Consider the following 18,908-nt stretch of genomic DNA (forward strand, 5'->3'; position numbering starts at 1 on the left):
TTCTCCACGTTTGATGTGCCACTTACCCCGCTTTTTTGTCATAGTTATTATTATCATTACTATTGTTCTATGTTAAACCTCTTCGCAAGTTTCCTGTTAAACTTCATTTTGTTTTCTTTATAAATTTAAAGACTTTTTTTAAATTCCTTGCAAGAACTAAATTCAATTTAAGAAATTTTTATTCAACTGTCGGCATAAATTTAGGAATGAATTTTCTCACAGTTTTAAGACTTAAATTGCTATTTTAAATTATTGTTTCATCACAGAGTCTTTATAAGCCCTGTGTATCCTCCCTGTTGATGATGAGGGCCATTACATGTGAAGAATGGAGGTTTATCATATTATTTATGCACTGTGCATTGCAACCCTAACCCTGGTATTCTGTGGTGAAATAATTCCTTTTTCAGATTTTCAAGGATTTTTACACTGTAACCCAATGCATTGTGGGATACATTCAAAATCATGCTACTAAAAGCTAGCTATATATATATATCAGTACTCGTTGATGCAAATCAGTGAAAGGGAGATCACTCTAAATCTGTTTATCTTGTAGTCTGCAAAATCTAGCAATGGCTACAAAACATTTAATACCCATGCTTGAAACAATTCAAAATAAACATGTTTGGTAAGATAAATATGTTGTTCACTGGTTTCTCGGGGCACATGAGTCGATGTACCCTAGATGTTTGTTTATGTTCCCTTAGCACCAAACACCAAGCGTTATCAACCCATGTTCCCTTCAAGACCCTTGAACAACTTGTTGACATTGTGTCAGATAACATCTTATAAGGCTAGTAGAAATATATTTTGAGTGTGTCCCAGGTTTTGCGTGTTACCTGTATTTGTGCTTATATCCTAGATTTCACACGAAAAGATCATCTTAGAACGGCAGGAATAATTTTTGTGTCTCATGAGTCAAAAACTAAACTGCAATGACCATTGGATCAGTCTCATTTGTCTTTGGTAAAGAATACTTGATTTGTTTTGCCATCATTTGGGAATTTTTAGAGGATGCCAGCATACCAGCATGCACACATTTAATTGAAAAAGATAATTTGGCTTTTATGAAGAAATTGATATGAATAATATATAAATAATATCAGCATGAGACAGCTCTTGGATGTCAGTAGAGGTGGCCCAGTCAACAGGATCCTTGTATATACAGCAATTATAGAACTGAGAGAAAACTAACACTCATATAATGGTATGGGTGTATTTAGGTTGTGGGAAAATTGTATAATATATTACTTACATCTGTATATCTGTTTATTGGACACGGCTGTGTATACACCTTGTATTCAGACTGCACATACACAGCACATACCCACTGCACTTGGTGATGGGAAGGTCAATAATTATAAAAGTATATATGTGATTAAAAAGTTTCAAGATTATACATACCATGAGATAAAAGTAACTTTGATCATATTTTCTTTACTTATGTTATTGTCAGGCTCTCGTTGGTCCAGTCTTCAAAAAGCACTATGTAAGAGGTGACCAATGGGATTGGGTGGTCAGACTTATTGTGTAGATCAATGCTCATATTGTTGATCACTGGATTGTCTGTTCCAAATTCAGTTCAATTCAATTCAGTTATTGCCACCTTTGCCAATACATTCTTATGATCACAGTTACGTTTGTCTTGGACTTCTTTTACTAGTCTTTATAGATATTTCAGGAAAAAATAGACTTAGTGTATTCAGTGTATAATTTTATATTATCAACTCTTAATTTCCACACATTATGTTTAAGGTAATTTAGTAGTTGATTAATCTAAACCATGTGTTGAGCAACGTAATTAGTAGATTGGTAACCTTGTGTAAACTAATTGTCATTTCAGTACTACAAAGTTTGTGTCATTACGCTCTTCCATCTCCTATGAAAACACACATCCTGTTTAAATGTTATATGTACCAAAGTCTCAGCTAGTATGGAGTAAAACCATGTATCATACTCATAATTCAAACAAACTCTTTTGTGAATACACAGTGCCACTGAGAAAGTGATCAATTATAACAATATCATGCTTTTTCAACAATATTTTGATCTGTATTATAGACATATTTGCTTCCTGTTGATACAATAAAAGACTTATTATCTCTTACAACTTAACTGAAATTGTTTACTGAAACTTCGAGGTGAATAGCTTCAAAACAGATACCACTTGCCATATATGGAATGTAAACAATTAAATCGTTCCATACATCAAAAACTGTCGTACATGGCTTGTCAGTGTTTGCCGAACTGGCCACAATGACAGTTTGTGTTATAGGACATTCGCAAAGAACATTTCAAGGGACATAACTCTATGGGTTCATTTGAAATAATGTTCGGCTGGTGGAAGGAGAGAGAGTCTGCACTAATTCATTTTAACTTTTTCATTTCATATTGTAATCTTAATTCATATTTTTTTCTAATAAATTAGATGATAACTTAATGTGAGAAATGCAATAATATTATTGATTTTTAGAGGACTGTTTCATGATCGTGTGCCTTTAAATGTTAGATAACACTCTCACAGTAAAGTGCAGGGTGCTGTATCCAGTTTGTCAGGGTCTAGCATTCAGACACACTCTGTCATTGGTGCCTGAAATTGTTGGAAGCTTATCATATGCTGATAATGATGTAGTGTGTGAACCATAAGCAACAGAACTGGGACACATGTTGCAATTGGTGGTGGTGTGTGGTCCTGTGCATTGCGTTCAGGTCACAATCAGTTGAAGCTAAGCAATGTTGAGAGTCCTTGTACGGGTGACTGTTCGGCAGCTTGACTCCTGAGAGTTTCTAGGACTTCAGTCCTTCCCCACAACAAAGCACATGTGATACATGTGGTCTCACCATAGGCACGAGTTTGTTCAAATTTACCTATGGTCACCCAGCAGAAAATGGGTCCCTGGTGGGACTTCGTTATTAACCTCCTAGCCCCTCACAGGCAGCTTAGGTTATCGGGGGTAATAATGATCACATTGTGTGTTTTGAGCAATATTTAAAGCCATTTATTATATTCATGAGCTCTGTGGCTTCCTTGTTCAAACCAACTCAGAGTTTGATTTGGTTAAAAGTAGCATGTACATGTCAAAGCAGCAGTATGTATTCACAGATGATGGAGTGAAGTAGTGTACACAAGTGCTCAGGAAATATTGACACTGGTATAAACTTTGTTCCTCCAAGGGATGGAGTTTTGACAATAATTATTAAGATTTTGTAATTGTTAAGATGTAAGTCATGGATCTGTTCTAAGTGTCCATGTTGTTGTGCAGTGGGGGAGTCGGACTCAGGGATGGACAGTGAGTTCATCTCAGTGTCCCAGCGAGGTATGTACCTGACGGAGACAGAGATCTCGGAAGGGGAGGAGGAGGAGAGGGTGGTGATGACACGGCTGCTGAGTGACCCAGAGAAGATCAGTCTGAAGCAGAGGCCTGCATCCTCCTTCATTGACCGTCCAGAATATGTGCAAGGTGAATATATGTACAGTCAAGCACCACTGTGTCTAACTCTGATAACTCTTGGTTGTCTCGATAGAACTTCTTGATCCTGTCAAAATCCTTCATAATTTGTCATCATTCAAGTTCTTTTAACTCTATAAGATGTCACCTACCTTTCATTTGCAAGTATCCTTCTGAACCAAGGTTCTTTTCCACACATTTACACATAGTGCACCTTGAATCAACGGGTCGTGTAAACTAATTATGGCTAATCGAGTGGAAGGTATCACTTCTTTGTTGTTTATTTAGGATTAATTAAGAAGGAATTAGTTAGGAAGTACTCACTGTTACATCACAGCACTGCTCATAAGGGATTTTGAATCAAAACATTCCGAGAATCCAGTGAGGGTTTTGTGTAGTCACGTAACTAGCATGTGATTGTTGTTTTTTTATGTCTCGAAGTTGGGATATCTTGATATTGTTTCTTCATTGGTCCAATGAAGATCAAGACAGTGGTGCTCGACTGTATTTCTTCTTGTATGTCATTTCTTTTACTTCACACAACTACTGGATTCAGTTTTGGCAACATAGTGCAGTATTTCTGCAAAACCGCCTGGATCTGTTAGTGGAATCAACACAATATTTGTGAAACTAATGCATTATCTTTTAATGAACTTGGTATGTTTGTGTAAATATGTTTATGTTATAAAACTACTGCAGTATTGAAAAAACATTCTCAAATTAAAGGTACAGTTTCATAACAATGGAACTGCTATAAAATAATGGACAGATACTTTTGACGAGAAGTCTGAAATGAAGCCTTTATATTGACTTCAAGGCATCATAACACATGCCGACAGGATTGTCACTTTAATTACTACTTAAGTCAGTTCAAGGGATAACTGACAGTGATATATATCTATATATATATCTCACAATTCACATCGTTTCAGATTCACGCTCCAGTAAGGCCAGGCCACACACAGCAGCTAATGATCACTTCACTACAGAGGTAGGTGGCACGCTTTTCTTCAAAACTAAAATGTATAGTATCATCATGTTTGATGGTACCTGTGTACTGGACCTAAGATCAGGACTTAGATTTTCAAAGCTCTCTTAGCACTAAGAGAGTCCTAACTGCCATACATTAACATTAACTTATGACTATCTTAGCGCTAAAAGAGCTTCAAAAATATAAGCCCAGACTTACATACTCCAAACAAACATAATATTGATTGTGAGCATCATACTGTTGAAATCATGTACTGAAGTCGGGGTCAGTTTGAGAAATGGGTACACAAATCCATTTTATTTCTTCCTATCAGAGACCTGTAATTCATTCTGGGCAAGTTTTTTGTTCCTTGTTTCACTCTCTCTAGCTATCTTCTCACTGACCCACTTTGATATCATGATCTCATTTGAGATAATAAAGCAGAAAGAAATATTGGATGTGTAACTTTTTTATGGAAGCGTAATGAAAATGCTTTTAAGTAATCATGTGGATATGTCTTTAATGATATTTTATCATTATATTTATCAAGTTTTTCATTTCACACCTACTGCAAATTGCAACATAGGGATTTGTTTAGACCTGTTTAGATCCCCTTGGACATCGAGCCAATATCACGGGCCCATTTCACAAAGCGGTCATAGCCCTATCACTGTTGTCAGTCTGTGTTAAAGTATGGGAGTTACGATCACCTTACCGCTACAGTCACTATGTGAAATGGGGCCCTGCTCAAGTCATATTTGTTACAAGAGGTGATGAACAGGATCAGAGGGTTAGACTCACTGACTTTGTTGACACATGTCATCATATTCCATATGCTCATGAAGTTAGTCACTGAATTGTCCAGTCTTGATTATTTACTGACCTCTGTCATACAGCTGGAATATTCCTGAGTGTTATGTAAAACGACAAACAAACAAACAAACAAACAAACAAAACAGCAAGTCATGTTTGATGTTTGTCATAGAGTTGTCTAAGAGGATTGCTTGGTCTGGCTCAGTGAACTTTGGTGGATTTTCTTCAGAATATTCCTTTTGCTTCGATCAATGTTGGTGACAATGTCTGGTCCAGACTCAGGCATTTACAAACTGCTGCTCTATAGCTGGAATATTGCAATGTGCAGCATTTTACAACAGACAGCAACAACCTGCTAGCAAGCAGCCACTATCAACTGTCACTACACCAGTGCAGTTTAAGAAATCCTAAGTTCAAGTGTGCCATACTTACTATTGATATGAATGACTGAGCCATGGAACTTGTATGTCACTGACCAATGTTAGGGGGAAGAAGCTTCCGTGATTAGCTTTAAAATAATGCATTGAGTGCAATGTGAAAAAATAGTGCTTCAAAAACAATGATATCAAAATGTTTTCCAGTTAGCTGACACCCATGAAGATACAGGTTGGAACTGATCCTTGGTAACCCATGCTTGTCATATATATGACTAACAGGATTAGGTGGTCAGGGCCCTTATTCTCGAAACATTCGTAGTCCTAAGAATTCTAAACTTTGATCGCGGCCAATGTGTTATGAATGGGCTTAAGAAGTTCGTAGGGCTACGAACGTTTCGAGAATAGCTAGCCTGGTTTGCTGACTTGGTCATTGTATCCCACCTTTGTTAATCGATGCTCACTTTGCTGATCACGGAATTGTCTTGTCCAGTGCGGAGTGTGGCATTACACAACAAACAAACACAAACTTAGCATCATAACTTCCATATTTAAAACATGGTTTTAGAAGAGCCATAACACAAGCAGGTAATCCCAGTGAAGTTCAGATAGTGGAACCCGTGAAGGTCCCGGGGTAGAATAGGCCTTCAGCAACCCATGCTTGCCATAAAAGGTGGCTATGCTTGTCATAAGAGGCGACTAACAGGATCGGGTGGTCAGACTAGCTGGCTTGGTTGACACATGTCATCGGTTCCCAATTGCGCAGATCGATACTCATGTTGTTGATCACTGGATTGTCTGGTCCAGACTCGATTACTTACAGACCGTTGCCATATAGCTGGAATATTGCTAAGTGCGACGTAAAACTAAACTCACTCACTGACTCAGATAGTGGTTTCAGTGCTGTTTTGAGATTGGGATTTTTGAAGTTGAGATAGTGGTTTCAGTGTTGTTTTGAGATTGGGATTTCTGAAGTTCAGATAGTGGTTTGCTGTTATTTACTGTCATGGATTTTTGAAGTTTACAGGGTAATTCATTGTTGTTTCGAGATAAGGAATTCTAACATTAAGAAATTGTTTTACATTGTTGTTTAGAGGCTGAAAATAATGTTCAGATATTGATTTAAAAGCTATTTATTGACTGAGGCTCATGACACTGGAGCTGTTGTGTTGATTTCCTTATTTTTGCAAAGATTCAGATTTTAGATAGTTATTTTACTTGTTGGCTAATTTTTGCTAATTGATTTAGACTGATATCAGATATTACCCAAAGGAGAAGTTTATAATATATGTATTTTACCACCATGTTAAATGTACAAAATGTCATCATATTTTATTTTGAAGATCGATAACCTCACTACCAACTACCTATATAGCATGTAAACAAAATGGAGTCTGATCTCGACTGGACTTGTAACATCAGTGAAACATATTCTGACAAGCTTAAAACTGCTATGAAAATGATTAAACGTGTTCAAGTTCAGTGTCCAAATGATGCAATGTAAACATTAGTTTAAATACAGCAGTGCAAATTAGTAAAACAAATGTGTCCATAGAGAACAGCTATTCAAATGGTTTTCAAACTTTGGCAATGCTTGCGTCATATTATTACATCATACAATTGTTAGCAATACAGTTTCACAGCGGAAAGTTAAGCGGTTACCATGGCAGCAAGGGGTGAGAAGGAAAATTGTTAAACAGCTACTTTTATGGAAATGAATGATTGTAATTCTGGATTTTACCTCAAAACATCTGAAATCATATTCGCTAAATTTTGAAGGGAAGTAGTACATATTTTCTCAATAACGTTTCATTTAATTTTGCTGTTTTACTGACCCAAAACATAAGCTCTTGGTCAGTCACAATAATCTGTGTTTGTTAAGAGTGATTCTTTTTATAGACACAGCACACCCTTCAACTGTGTCCATGCATTGTGTGATATTATTTGTCACAGTGTTACACAAATGAGCTTCAACCAGTTGAGATTTCTATCAGGGGAATGCAATCTGTCTGGAAGTGTATGGGTGAGGCAACCTACTTATAATGGTGAGATTGAGTTTAAGATTATCTTGGATCATCCATGCTAATCCTCTCAAAGGATTTAGCTTACTGAAGTGGTGTTGAGGATATCTTCTTACATAAATGTCAAATGTGGCTTAACGTTCTTGAAACATTGTCAGCAAAATGTTCTAAAGATGTGTTTCAAGTTATAGGCAAAGATGTAGAATAATTAATTATAAACTCACAAAAACAAGAAAATGTTCTTTATATACTATTTACTTTTTTAGAATGATACATTTTCACTTTTTTGTCTTGTGCAAATTCACTGAAATGCATCAGTTTCACATATGACTATAATTCCGACATTAAAACTGAGATGAGAAATGTTTAACTGAATAGACATATCGCTATAAAATACTAAATTTGATCCTCCCATTTCAGGTGGGTATAACTGAAGACAAAACCTTTATGAAATCGAGACTGAAAGTGAATTGATTCCAGAACAGAATAAAGCTTACAAACAACACTAAAAGATTGATTTGAAAATTTTACCTTCTATCAAATACCAAACACTCCTGAATAGCTTGTTCAACCAATAACAATAAACGGTCTAAGTATATAGAGAGCCATATATTACCCTGTGTCACTTGTCTCTTTCAGTATAGGCAATGTAGCATGCATTACTACAAACCAATGTCAGAGCTTTAAGCCATTGAAGTTTACTGAGGTATATAAGCTGATAATAATCAGGCGGATTGCTGTTTTGTTTCCAATAGTTTTCTCAGTATATATCTGAGGAAGGATTTGGACGAATTGCTGCAGTTCATTCTCAGATTTCACATTGTTTGTTAACTTATTAATATGGCGTGAATATACTGCCATGTTAATGGTGGATTATATTATTACTTCACTATGTGTTCAGTGTCATTGGCGGCACTAGTGGGATGTTAATTTCAATGTGCATGTTGGTCATTTCAATGGATGTGAAATAGACATTGTAGATGTATGAGTTCTGACGTTAATCAGTTTGTGGATGTTATTAAGCGGCTTTGATATGCTGTTTTCTACAAGAAGGTGGGGATATTTTTCTCTGATATTGATGTGTGGATATTTCAATTAGTATCGCTGGATCTTTCATCTGTTTTATCAGTGGAGTGGATTTTGACTTGGGGACATGTACATTTCACTACAGAAACGACAGCACTTAGATTAATGGTGCTTGGAACAATGTGTTTGCTTACACTTGGCTTTCAAACTGGATGGATTTTTCACACTTTCATCTGTGAAAAAAAATTCTATGGATTTTTTTATTGAAACAGTCCAATATCTTCAGTTTTATTAAGTGATTCCTCACGTACATTTCAAACGCGTGTTTATGTCAGGTGCAGAGTTTCAGTGGCATGTATATCAATCTCAGTCTGGCGCAGTCAATATTTTATTACCTTTTTCAGGAAAGTTCAGTGTGACATAAGTCTTTTATGATTTCAAGTTTGTTTCTATTTTCATTGCATATGATTCAGAATGTATTGAACTTTCTCTGTGTTATATTGGCTCTTAAAAATCTTGGATTAATTTGTTTTTGTCCATTTAGATCTTATATTAAATCAGTACCTGAAGTATATTCATTAGATGTTTGAATAGTAACAAAGGATGAAATAAATCAAACAGAGATTGATGGATCTATAGGTCATGCTGGTTTTCACTGACAGAGAACGTCAATACTATTACATGTAGATTTTCCTTCTGTTGATGTTATTTAAATTCATCAGACATTGTAATGTGAGCTTCAGGACTACAAGAAAAAAGTAGCTTACTGTCTTCACCAAAGAAGTGAAAAAGTGTCACTACATACATATTCAATGATCTGAGGGTGAAAAAGAAATATACATGATGCTTATCAAAGACAAATTATCTATCCCAATGCAGTTGGAAATGATAATGGATCTCCCGGACAGTTTCAATGTAAGTATGGTGTATATGATGTATATCGCATGCACATTGCCTGTATATAAGTCGTTATATGACGTGGTCCTGTGCATAATAATGTTTGTGACTGGCACCTGCCGTGGTAGCTAGTAGGATGTGATTGACAGGTTTGTGTAATTGCATGAAATGTATCTGCTTGCTGATATTGACATGGTGGATGTGTCAGCTAAAATTATATGATTACTTTAGTTTAGTAATTGAAATATTTAAAATGCATTGATTTTCATAATATTTGTTGAAATGTATATACATGATTATTTTTTTTAATTGAATTCTAGCTTGAGGAACTATAACCAAAAAATTCCTCCCTGAAATAAGACGCTATGTGTCTATAAATATGTTTGCTACATATACATTGTCTTGATAAGAATTTGTCAGCTGAATGACTTAAATTTGCTATAGTTTCAGTTGAAACAACATCAAAATAAGTTTTTTGTGTAATTATACATTTGGCTTACATTATTTCATTATGACTTTATCTTTAAAGGAGGATGTCCTGTTGTGAATAACACTAGGTGTGTCCCCGACATAATTAACAATTAATAAGATGAGTATATGAATGACAACTTCTTTTGATTGTCTAACACAATGTTTCTGGGCTACGTCTTGCCCCTTCATCACATGAAGAAGGGGAAGGAAGTAGTCCAAAAATGTTGTGTTAGACAATAAAAAGAAGCTGTCATCCATGTACTCATCTTATTATATTCACCAACTTCTAAATGCCTCATAATTAGCACTTCACCCAAATTAATACAACCTGCATTTGCACACCTTAACCCATCCTCAGTTATGCAGGATATTTTATCTTCGTTTTGTTGTAATAAATAACCTGAACCCACTTCCAACAGTGATGCCATGTCAAACCTGATCCCATGCTTGTTGTAAGAGGTGACTGGGGGTCTGATGACATGGTGGGTGTGAGGTAACACTAAATTGGCTCACTCACTTACTGAAATAAATTTTGATGGTGAGTGAGTCTAGTGTACTTATTGTAATAAAATGGAGATTAAGTACCCTTCTCAGTGAGGATGTGCCTCCTCTACCCCAACTATGTGTAACATTATCCCACACAATCATGTCTACAGTCTATCGGGTAACTATAGTTACCAGATATATCAGTATTGGGAAATGATCACATCACTGTTGTCTATACATTCAAAACCATTGCTGGATGTAGAATGAAAAAGAATGTTATTTGGTTTTGAAACTCAGTGTAAAATATGTTTTGCGAAATTGTATGTGCTCAAATTCTTAAACCCATTTATGTTTTATTAATGCCAGGTTTACTAAATGGTTTAATCAGTAACTAGATACAGTATAATAATTGTCTAACAAGTGAATGTTATTTAGTGCTGCGATAAGTAATGTGCGAGCTTTAAAGATTACAGATAGTCAGTGCAAACCAGAGTTTGAACCAGGTCAAGATGACAGTGTATAAAACATTATAACCACTCAATCTGTATTTTAGTCAGTTCATGTTGGCATAGGTAATAATGCAGAACCTCACTTAGATTCTTGATGATTTTCATATGACAGGTATTGGTTTGTGTCAATATTGGGGTGGTTGGTAGTGGTATGGTTTGACTGGTTTGTTTCAACTTAGGAAAATGTGGTTTGCTGTACACCTATGTGTGGTATAACAAAGTAAAGTGTTCTCCTGAACTATTATAGTTAAGGCACAAGGATACTTAATCTATACATGGGGGTGATCAAAGTTTATGTCCTTTCTGAGATATTAATTTAAATACTTACAGATTATTAATCTAAGGCAGAAAACAAACAAAAAAACGATGGTGTCAGTCACCTTAATTAACAATCTTCATTCAGGGCTAACTGGTATGGCATTCTGCGGATGTATCTGTCCAGTTTGTAAACATGCATGTTACCAAGAATACAAATGACAAACGACAATGAAAACGTAACTGTTTACGTTCAGGTTAACTACCCCCTCTTTATAGTTTTAATTTCAGATTGTCTTAAAATCATATGGAGCAATGTGAATGCTACATTTCTACTTCCAATATAAGCTACATCAGTACATCCAGATGGAGCTGACTGGTCAGGTGACTTTCAGCAGATGCATTGTGGGACTGTTTGCATAGGTTTAGTTAAAAAAAAAAATGTTGCTGTTTAATTTGGAGTCGAATTGAGACATTATATCCACCAAAAATATTAAACATTATGTTCCCACCAGTGCTATCAGAGTTGAGCAGCTGTAAACCAAGAAATCAGGTGCTATGGAATAGTTTACTGTAGGATACTGTATGAGGCAATGACAGCTGACATGCATCATGACGTCCATTTCACAAGGGTATATTTGATAATGAGGGGGCAGACAAGAGTGGCATAGTGATGTGAATACAGTGTGACACACTGCAAAAAGTGTTCTTTATGGTCTGACAAAGTACTGTCATTGCCTTTGATCTATTTTAGCAAAGCATCTTAGAATTGTGCATAATATGGGAAACCCTGGTTCAGATGTTCCCTGCCTTCACATTGCAAGACTGTTTCTAAAAGCAGGAAAAAAATACATTCACATACAAATATCTCCAGATTATTGTATTGATCTCAGATAAATGTTCATGACAAACATAGCTTCAGTCAGAAGAAGAACAATGCTGAGCCCCCCACTGTGGCTACTGCAATAGTTTATATAATGAATTGGTGTTTAGCTATTGGCGAGTTCCAAATAGTTGATAATAATTCACGCAATATGTTATATATCTCTGTCATCAGTGATCTGTGGAATCTGAATTTTGTTCTTGTCCCTCCAAGATATAATCAGGAATGTAAGTTTGATAAAGATCAGGATTAATGGAATTGAATTAATGCCTACAGCAGAGAGGAGATACTGTTTCCACCTGGTTCTATATAAAGACGAAGAGGTTTAATTAAAGACAGAAAATGTACACATGGCATCAGTCATTTAACATTTTGTCTATGAACCATCTCATTCAAGCTAAGGTTATCATGAAGTGAGTATCTTTCTTATCAAACTTTATTCAGTGTAAATTCAGGGGATAACTATTCTTCTTTCTGAAATAGACAATGCATCAATGAAAAGTTACTACTGTATGTGGCAGACCCCCATGAGACCATAGCTCAGGCTAAAAGGCAGTTCCAGCAAGTTTTGTAATATTTAACTGTCACATGGCTACTAACTTGAATGGTTCAGTGTCACTGATGTTGAACTTATTTCATTGTGAGTGAATTGTATAACAAATGAATTATAATACTTTAGTCAGTTTTCGAAGAATTTTATAGGTTTGTCGTGATGTAGTAGAGAGACCCATTTAAAGTCCACACAAATGACCACCAACTGTCTCTTATGGGCTCAGAGTTGCTTCCCTTTCCTACTCCAGAATCCTCTGGTAATATGTTGTAAAATTTCACCGATTATGGTTCTTTGATTAGTGAGTCCTGTACTTGTGGGTTTAGTGTCACTAAAGCATTTACACTCATCAGAGGGGTACACAAAGTACGCAGTCTAGGTGGAAGACGCGGTGGCTGAGCGGGCTAGGCGGCTGACTTTGTGTGCTGGCGATTAGGTACCTGACTCTGAGGGTGCGGGTTGGAATCCCGGATGGGACTCAACCGAAAAAAGTACTAGAATTTGTACTTTACTAAGAAAGTGAAATCCCAAATATGACATATGTTGTAAAGCAGGATAACTAACTAGATTTGGTCTAAACAGATATTTTTGTATAAAAAATGCAATTTCAATTTGTGCATTGTGTTTGCCCTCAGCCTTAGTGGGAAGCTGGATAACCTTTCACACTGGAGTGTAAGCATGAAATGTACCACACTGTGTTCTTGTCAATAACAGCAATAACATTACATGTGCCATATACGGCGTATTCACCACTGTAAGATTGTGTGATTTACGAGTTTAAGTGGCAGTTTGATTAACACCATAGCTCCCTGATTGCTTTTATATGTTGCCTATAGCAGCTGTTTTGAAGTGCATTGAACTGACATTGATTGTTTATTTCAGTTGATAGATTGATAAGTGTGTGTGTTTGTTTTCAGGGTTGTAAATTTCGTTGACACCTGAAATGTACATGTGTCTATTGTGGGTGCACTGATTGCATTGCCATGTGTACTGTTGTCTGTTTTGGTTTGTGTCACCTATGACGGATTTTATTGTCTTACGTAGTCAAATACAATAGTAACTGTGATCATATCAATGTTAAGTGACTAGGGTTGAGTTGAACAGAGTGAAATCTGTCAATCATGGCTCCACATATCATCACTATGCTAACAGACTATTGTTAGTCATACATCTAAAATCGTCTTGTCCAGTGATCCTAGAGTAACTTGGTACTATTATATTTGGGTAAAAAAGAAATTCTTCTCCAGGGTTCATCTTTAACTGAAAAATAAAAATAACCACACATTTCACCATGACTTGTGTACAGGGTGCCAACCAACTTTTGGGTTGTCAAGGCTCTCTTGAGTGGTATTTCAGATGCCAGTTTTACATGTGGTGATTATTCCAGTACGTTTAATGTTGTAAAAGGGTGTGTGTCCTGACCATTTTGTGTGTGTATGTGTGTGTATCCAAATTACTAACATAACCAAACAACCACCTTTTGAGGTGCATGATTCATGTAGAATGTTTCCAGTGTATGGTAATTTAGGAACCAAAAGCATGAGATGTGAACTGATCCTTAGAGATGCATGGCCTGATGAGTTCCCATGATAGTTTAAATACCCTGTGCCTCTGAAACAAGAAGTCAACAGAAATAACATGGAGGTACATTAACCCATGTCACCTGCAGGAGCAGTTGACAGTAAACTCACCATACCACATAGCTAATCATATTGCAGGTCAGTTTTATATATACATGCTCTGTTCTAAACTGGCCTAGTAGGCATCAAGCTACATCTTTGAAGCAATAGCGCTGAACTCATTTGTAATCAGATGTTTTTCCATGGGTACATATTCTTCTTAATGAGTCGGTGCTCTTACAGCACCTTTATGGGCCCTTGTGGTGAAAGTATATCATTTGTTAGATTGACTGTGGTATTTGTCGCTAATGTGTAATGTTGATTTGTCCTTGCAGGATCTTCAGGCGGCATTCAATGCTGCCATGCACAAGTACCAGAGAATTCCAGGGTGAGTCAGCAGTAACCTGAACAAGATGTTGATGAAAATAGTTCTTAATCAGTTCTGGCTTGGTATTAGTTGCACATATTCAAGTAACAATGCTTGAATGTGTTAAGTGCTCTAAGCAGGTCCTTTTTCTAGGGAAGCAGTGTAGACTCATATTGAATACCCAGATTTCATTATCCATAGGTCCCAAAAAGACAGATTAAGTGGCATGGTTTATGCTAGTACCAGTGCCACAACATACCTGCCAACTGTCATGCCATTGGCTTGAGACCCACTTTTAATACTCATGTCACATACTTGCAAAACCGGTAAATATAATAAATAACTTGGTTGATACTGATGACTTTAAATCACATAGATAAGTCTAAATTCAGTGTGATAGTGACTTTTCTGGAAAGTGAATTTGTAATGGGTATTGGCTTCAAGCCCCCTTGGACTCCAGTGTCCTGATCCAAAAAGTGTTTCATATCCCTACGACTGTGGTAAACTGTAGAGTTACGACTAGTCATAAATTTACACGTTTTGTGGATCGGGACCCTATGTCTTAAGCTTTTTGTCTCTCTTGGGGTTGGAAGCTTTGCCTCATGTAGTAGCCAGTATCAGATGTTGAGTTTGTTTGTCCAGACTTGAGTGTTGTCACCTGTTATGAAGAGGGAGGTATAGGTTTGAGCTCCATCTTTCTGTTCATCCAGCCATCTGTCTGTTCAAGATGTTGAGGATAGATTTTCTCAACATCCTCTATAGACAGGAAAACCAAATTTGGTATGTGACAGGACATGAAATTGCCTTGATGGAGTTCTAAAAACGAAACCATGTTTAAAATTTGTTACAGTGCTTTGGCCCTTGTCATGCGTTTCTTGACTTAGAGCACATTATCTCCAGTGGGGACAGATTCTCCCAGAAACCATTGTAGATAGGGTAACCAAATATGGTGTCTGTTTTCAGGACATGAATGTCTTGTTGAAGTTTGAAAACAGAAACTGTTACACTTTGTTACAGAGTTATGGCCCTTGTCATTTGTTTCTTGACTTCATGCACAGATTTTCTTATTTGACAGCTTCTGTGTTGCTTTTTGTAGGAAGAATGAATAGTTGTAAACATAGGAACAACTCTGTGGTTGGTGATATTGATAACTGGTGTCATAAGACTGAAATATTGCTGAATGGGGCATTATAAGTAGAAACCTTCTGTATGTTAATCACAGGAAAGTCACTTTGGATAGAGAAATATAAGAATGGTATGGAAATGTTGGTTTAAGTTTGACCAGTTCAGACGGGATTATCTATCATAGCTGGGAATTGGCAGTGTTGAACAACAAACAAGAACAAATTGTGTACAATATGTCATTTAATGTATGCTGACCAGCAAATGAGAAACAACTATGGTTTTTAGTCAAATTTTTAAATAGAAGACATAAAAATGAACACTTACTTTTATGAGATTTCATTTTTTTCAAAACTTGCATTTCTTTTGATCTTAAGTATAGTTATATTTGTTGATGGTAATTTGCTGTGAAGATCTGTTCAACTTAAATGTATTTACAGAAGTCCCCTGTCTCCAGCCAAGCTGCACAGGAATGATGGTGTGTGTTTTGACGAGAACTGGCAAGACAGAGCTATTGAGAGGTAATTCACTTGAGACTCTAATTAGTACATTGTACATATCTTTCAGCCTCAAATTTAACCTTACAAAGGACATTCCAACAGTGCTAGTCCTCACACTCATGACTGTTTCAGAGCTATTCTTTTGTACCACTTCTCAAAGAATTCAATTTTTGTTCAATTTGAAAAATTGAATAGAACCAAGTAAAGTTTTATGTGGATATTTACTTGGCTGAACGGAGAAGTCCACTCGAAACAGGCATCATGCAATGGTATTTTTCAACCTCTGTAGCAAAGCTATATGCTTATGATTGATGAAATAAGGTTTCTACTTGTGTTATAAACTTTAAATTTTAAGGTGTTCATCCACAGCAAACAGTATTCTAAACTGATGTATGGTCATATGGTCAGTCCCATTTTTTAATGTTATTTTGGACACATACTTATCTTTTGGTGATGGCACTGACAGGGTGATGTTTCTCACGAGTCTCTACATATGTCAAAACAAGGAAGATAAGAAGGTTGTGGATCACCTTAAAGTTTTAGTTGAATTTTGAATCGACAGTTGTTTAACACTTTATCTTGATCTATTGTGTCATAATATTGCATCTCCGGACTGACTCATGCCTGGGTTATCTCCCCTGCAGGCACATGCTGCTGCGCATTCAGAAGGAGCTGCGACACTACAATGCAGCACAGAAACGTCAGTTGCTGGAACAGAGGCAGCGAGAGAGGCAGACATCATTGTTCGGTCACTCTGACTGTGGACACAACACAGGTAACGTCCTGTGCTTTTATGGCATGATGAGCGAATGCTTTAACCTCTAGGCTACCCCACCACCCCACCCCACCCCTCCAGATATAGGAACACACGGTACAGACTGTTATGCACACCTCAGTTGAATAATGCTGTGTATATACCAGTATCAAACTCAAAGAGTCTCAACAGAATGAGATTTCACTCAGGACATTGAATGTAATTGCAGTTGTCTGCATGCAAAAAATGAGGCAGCACTATAACTAAAGAAATACCAAATGTACTTGAAAAGTATATTGGAAGAATGATATGCAATTGAATAGTTGTATCCTTTTTCAGATATTTATCTCAACGTAAATATTAAAACTCATGATTGTACACTTCTCTTCTGGCGTCTTTTCCACCCTATCGCTTTCATTCCTGAATATGTCAGTCATCCCATGCAAGTTTACCAGGTACTGTTTGACACTGAATTAATGTCAATCCAGCCACAAGAAAATAGTCAGTTGTTATTTTCTGTCACCCGCAGTTCACTGTTTTCTGCAATATACCACTTGCCCATAATGACTGTGTATATTATTTATATGCATGCACATGTCCAGTTTAGAATGTCTGAATAGGACCTGTAAGTCTCGTTAGTAAGTTTTCCAGATTATGTAACCACAGTCATAATAGTTGGTTAATTTGGTCCTGGACAGACATGTGTAATTCCTTCAAGGATGATCAGTTCCTTACTGTCAACTGACAGCCTGACAGGGTATCAAAACCTTGTTTGTACTAAATACTAAGATCATGTGAAGTAGTAGCCTTATTCCAAGTAGCTTCAGGATTTCTTCAGCGAAAGCTGTGGATGACAGGACTGCCTAAATAGAAATGTTGTGTTAAGAGAATGTGTGCACTATTTACACATTGCCTGCCCTGTCTCCAGGCAGCGCACCTCGTCCTGGGTCTTCAGCGTATGCTGTCCAGCAGCTGGAGAGAGCCAACACCACTATGCCGCCACAGTCAACCACTGCAGCCTCCTCCCTCTGTCCCCAACGACCCCGCCCCCAAACTGCACACATTGGTGCTTTGAAACACCACCTGCAGAAGCAGACTGACCGGAATGAGCTTGCAGCAGAAACTCCCTTCAGGTGAAGGTCAAGGTTGTTTGTGTTGGTGTTTATGATGGAGGATGAAATCGTTTCTGGTGACAAATTATACAAGTAGTGTATTTCAGATGGCATTTTATGTATTTAGTGTCTTTATTTTGCTTTCTTAATCTTTACATTCTGCCTGTCTCTGTATATTCTTCAGAAATAATTAGTTGAAATGTTTAGAAGATCCAGGTTAGAATCAGTGTTCAACCACCCATGCTTGTCCCAAGAGGCAACCAATGATTATTCTTTTCAAGATATACAATTGAAAATTTATAATATTTACAACATAATTGTTTCGACAAATGATGAAACTAACTATGGCTTCTGTGCATGGTGCCAGGCTACCTATGAGTCCTGTGTCGCGGCCTGCACGGGCCAGAGCCTGGTCAGAGAGGAAGGGAACTCCAGAAACCCAGAAGAAGATTGACCCTCAATTGCTGGACCCACGAAACCCTCATGCCATCAGACCCAAGTCCAGTCGCTCAATACCCAGCAAGTGCAGGTCAGTCCATGAGGAAAATAAGTGGTCTGTTGCAGTGAGCGAGAGTGAAAGGAAGGAGGATAAAACAATTGGTTCATTTATATTGTGCTAATTCCAGGCAGCGTGAGTGAAAGTCACTTGAACAATATTTCAGTATATTTCTGAATGTCAGCTTCATGTGAGGAAATGGGTATAATCCATCTGTTGCTAACTTTGTATCTAACT

At 36.9% G+C, this 18,908-nt stretch overlaps 1 protein-coding gene across 1 annotated transcript in view; it reads left to right on the forward strand.

Annotated features, from left to right (window-relative positions):
• LOC137296160 (uncharacterized) overlaps positions 1 to 18,908 on the forward strand; it is a 53,747-nt gene that overhangs the window by 32,860 nt on the left and 1,979 nt on the right. The window contains exons 29-36 of the mRNA XM_067827862.1: positions 3,261 to 3,458; positions 4,379 to 4,437; positions 9,530 to 9,565; positions 14,656 to 14,708; positions 16,250 to 16,330; positions 16,954 to 17,084; positions 17,992 to 18,196; positions 18,543 to 18,704. Of these exons, the coding sequence (XP_067683963.1) occupies positions 3,261 to 3,458; positions 4,379 to 4,437; positions 9,530 to 9,565; positions 14,656 to 14,708; positions 16,250 to 16,330; positions 16,954 to 17,084; positions 17,992 to 18,196; positions 18,543 to 18,704 (925 nt within the window). The remainder of the gene's footprint in view (positions 1 to 3,260; positions 3,459 to 4,378; positions 4,438 to 9,529; positions 9,566 to 14,655; positions 14,709 to 16,249; positions 16,331 to 16,953; positions 17,085 to 17,991; positions 18,197 to 18,542; positions 18,705 to 18,908) is intronic.

This window comes from Haliotis asinina, chromosome 9, assembly GCF_037392515.1.
Source record: "Haliotis asinina isolate JCU_RB_2024 chromosome 9, JCU_Hal_asi_v2, whole genome shotgun sequence".
NCBI lineage: Eukaryota > Metazoa > Mollusca > Gastropoda > Lepetellida > Haliotidae > Haliotis > Haliotis asinina.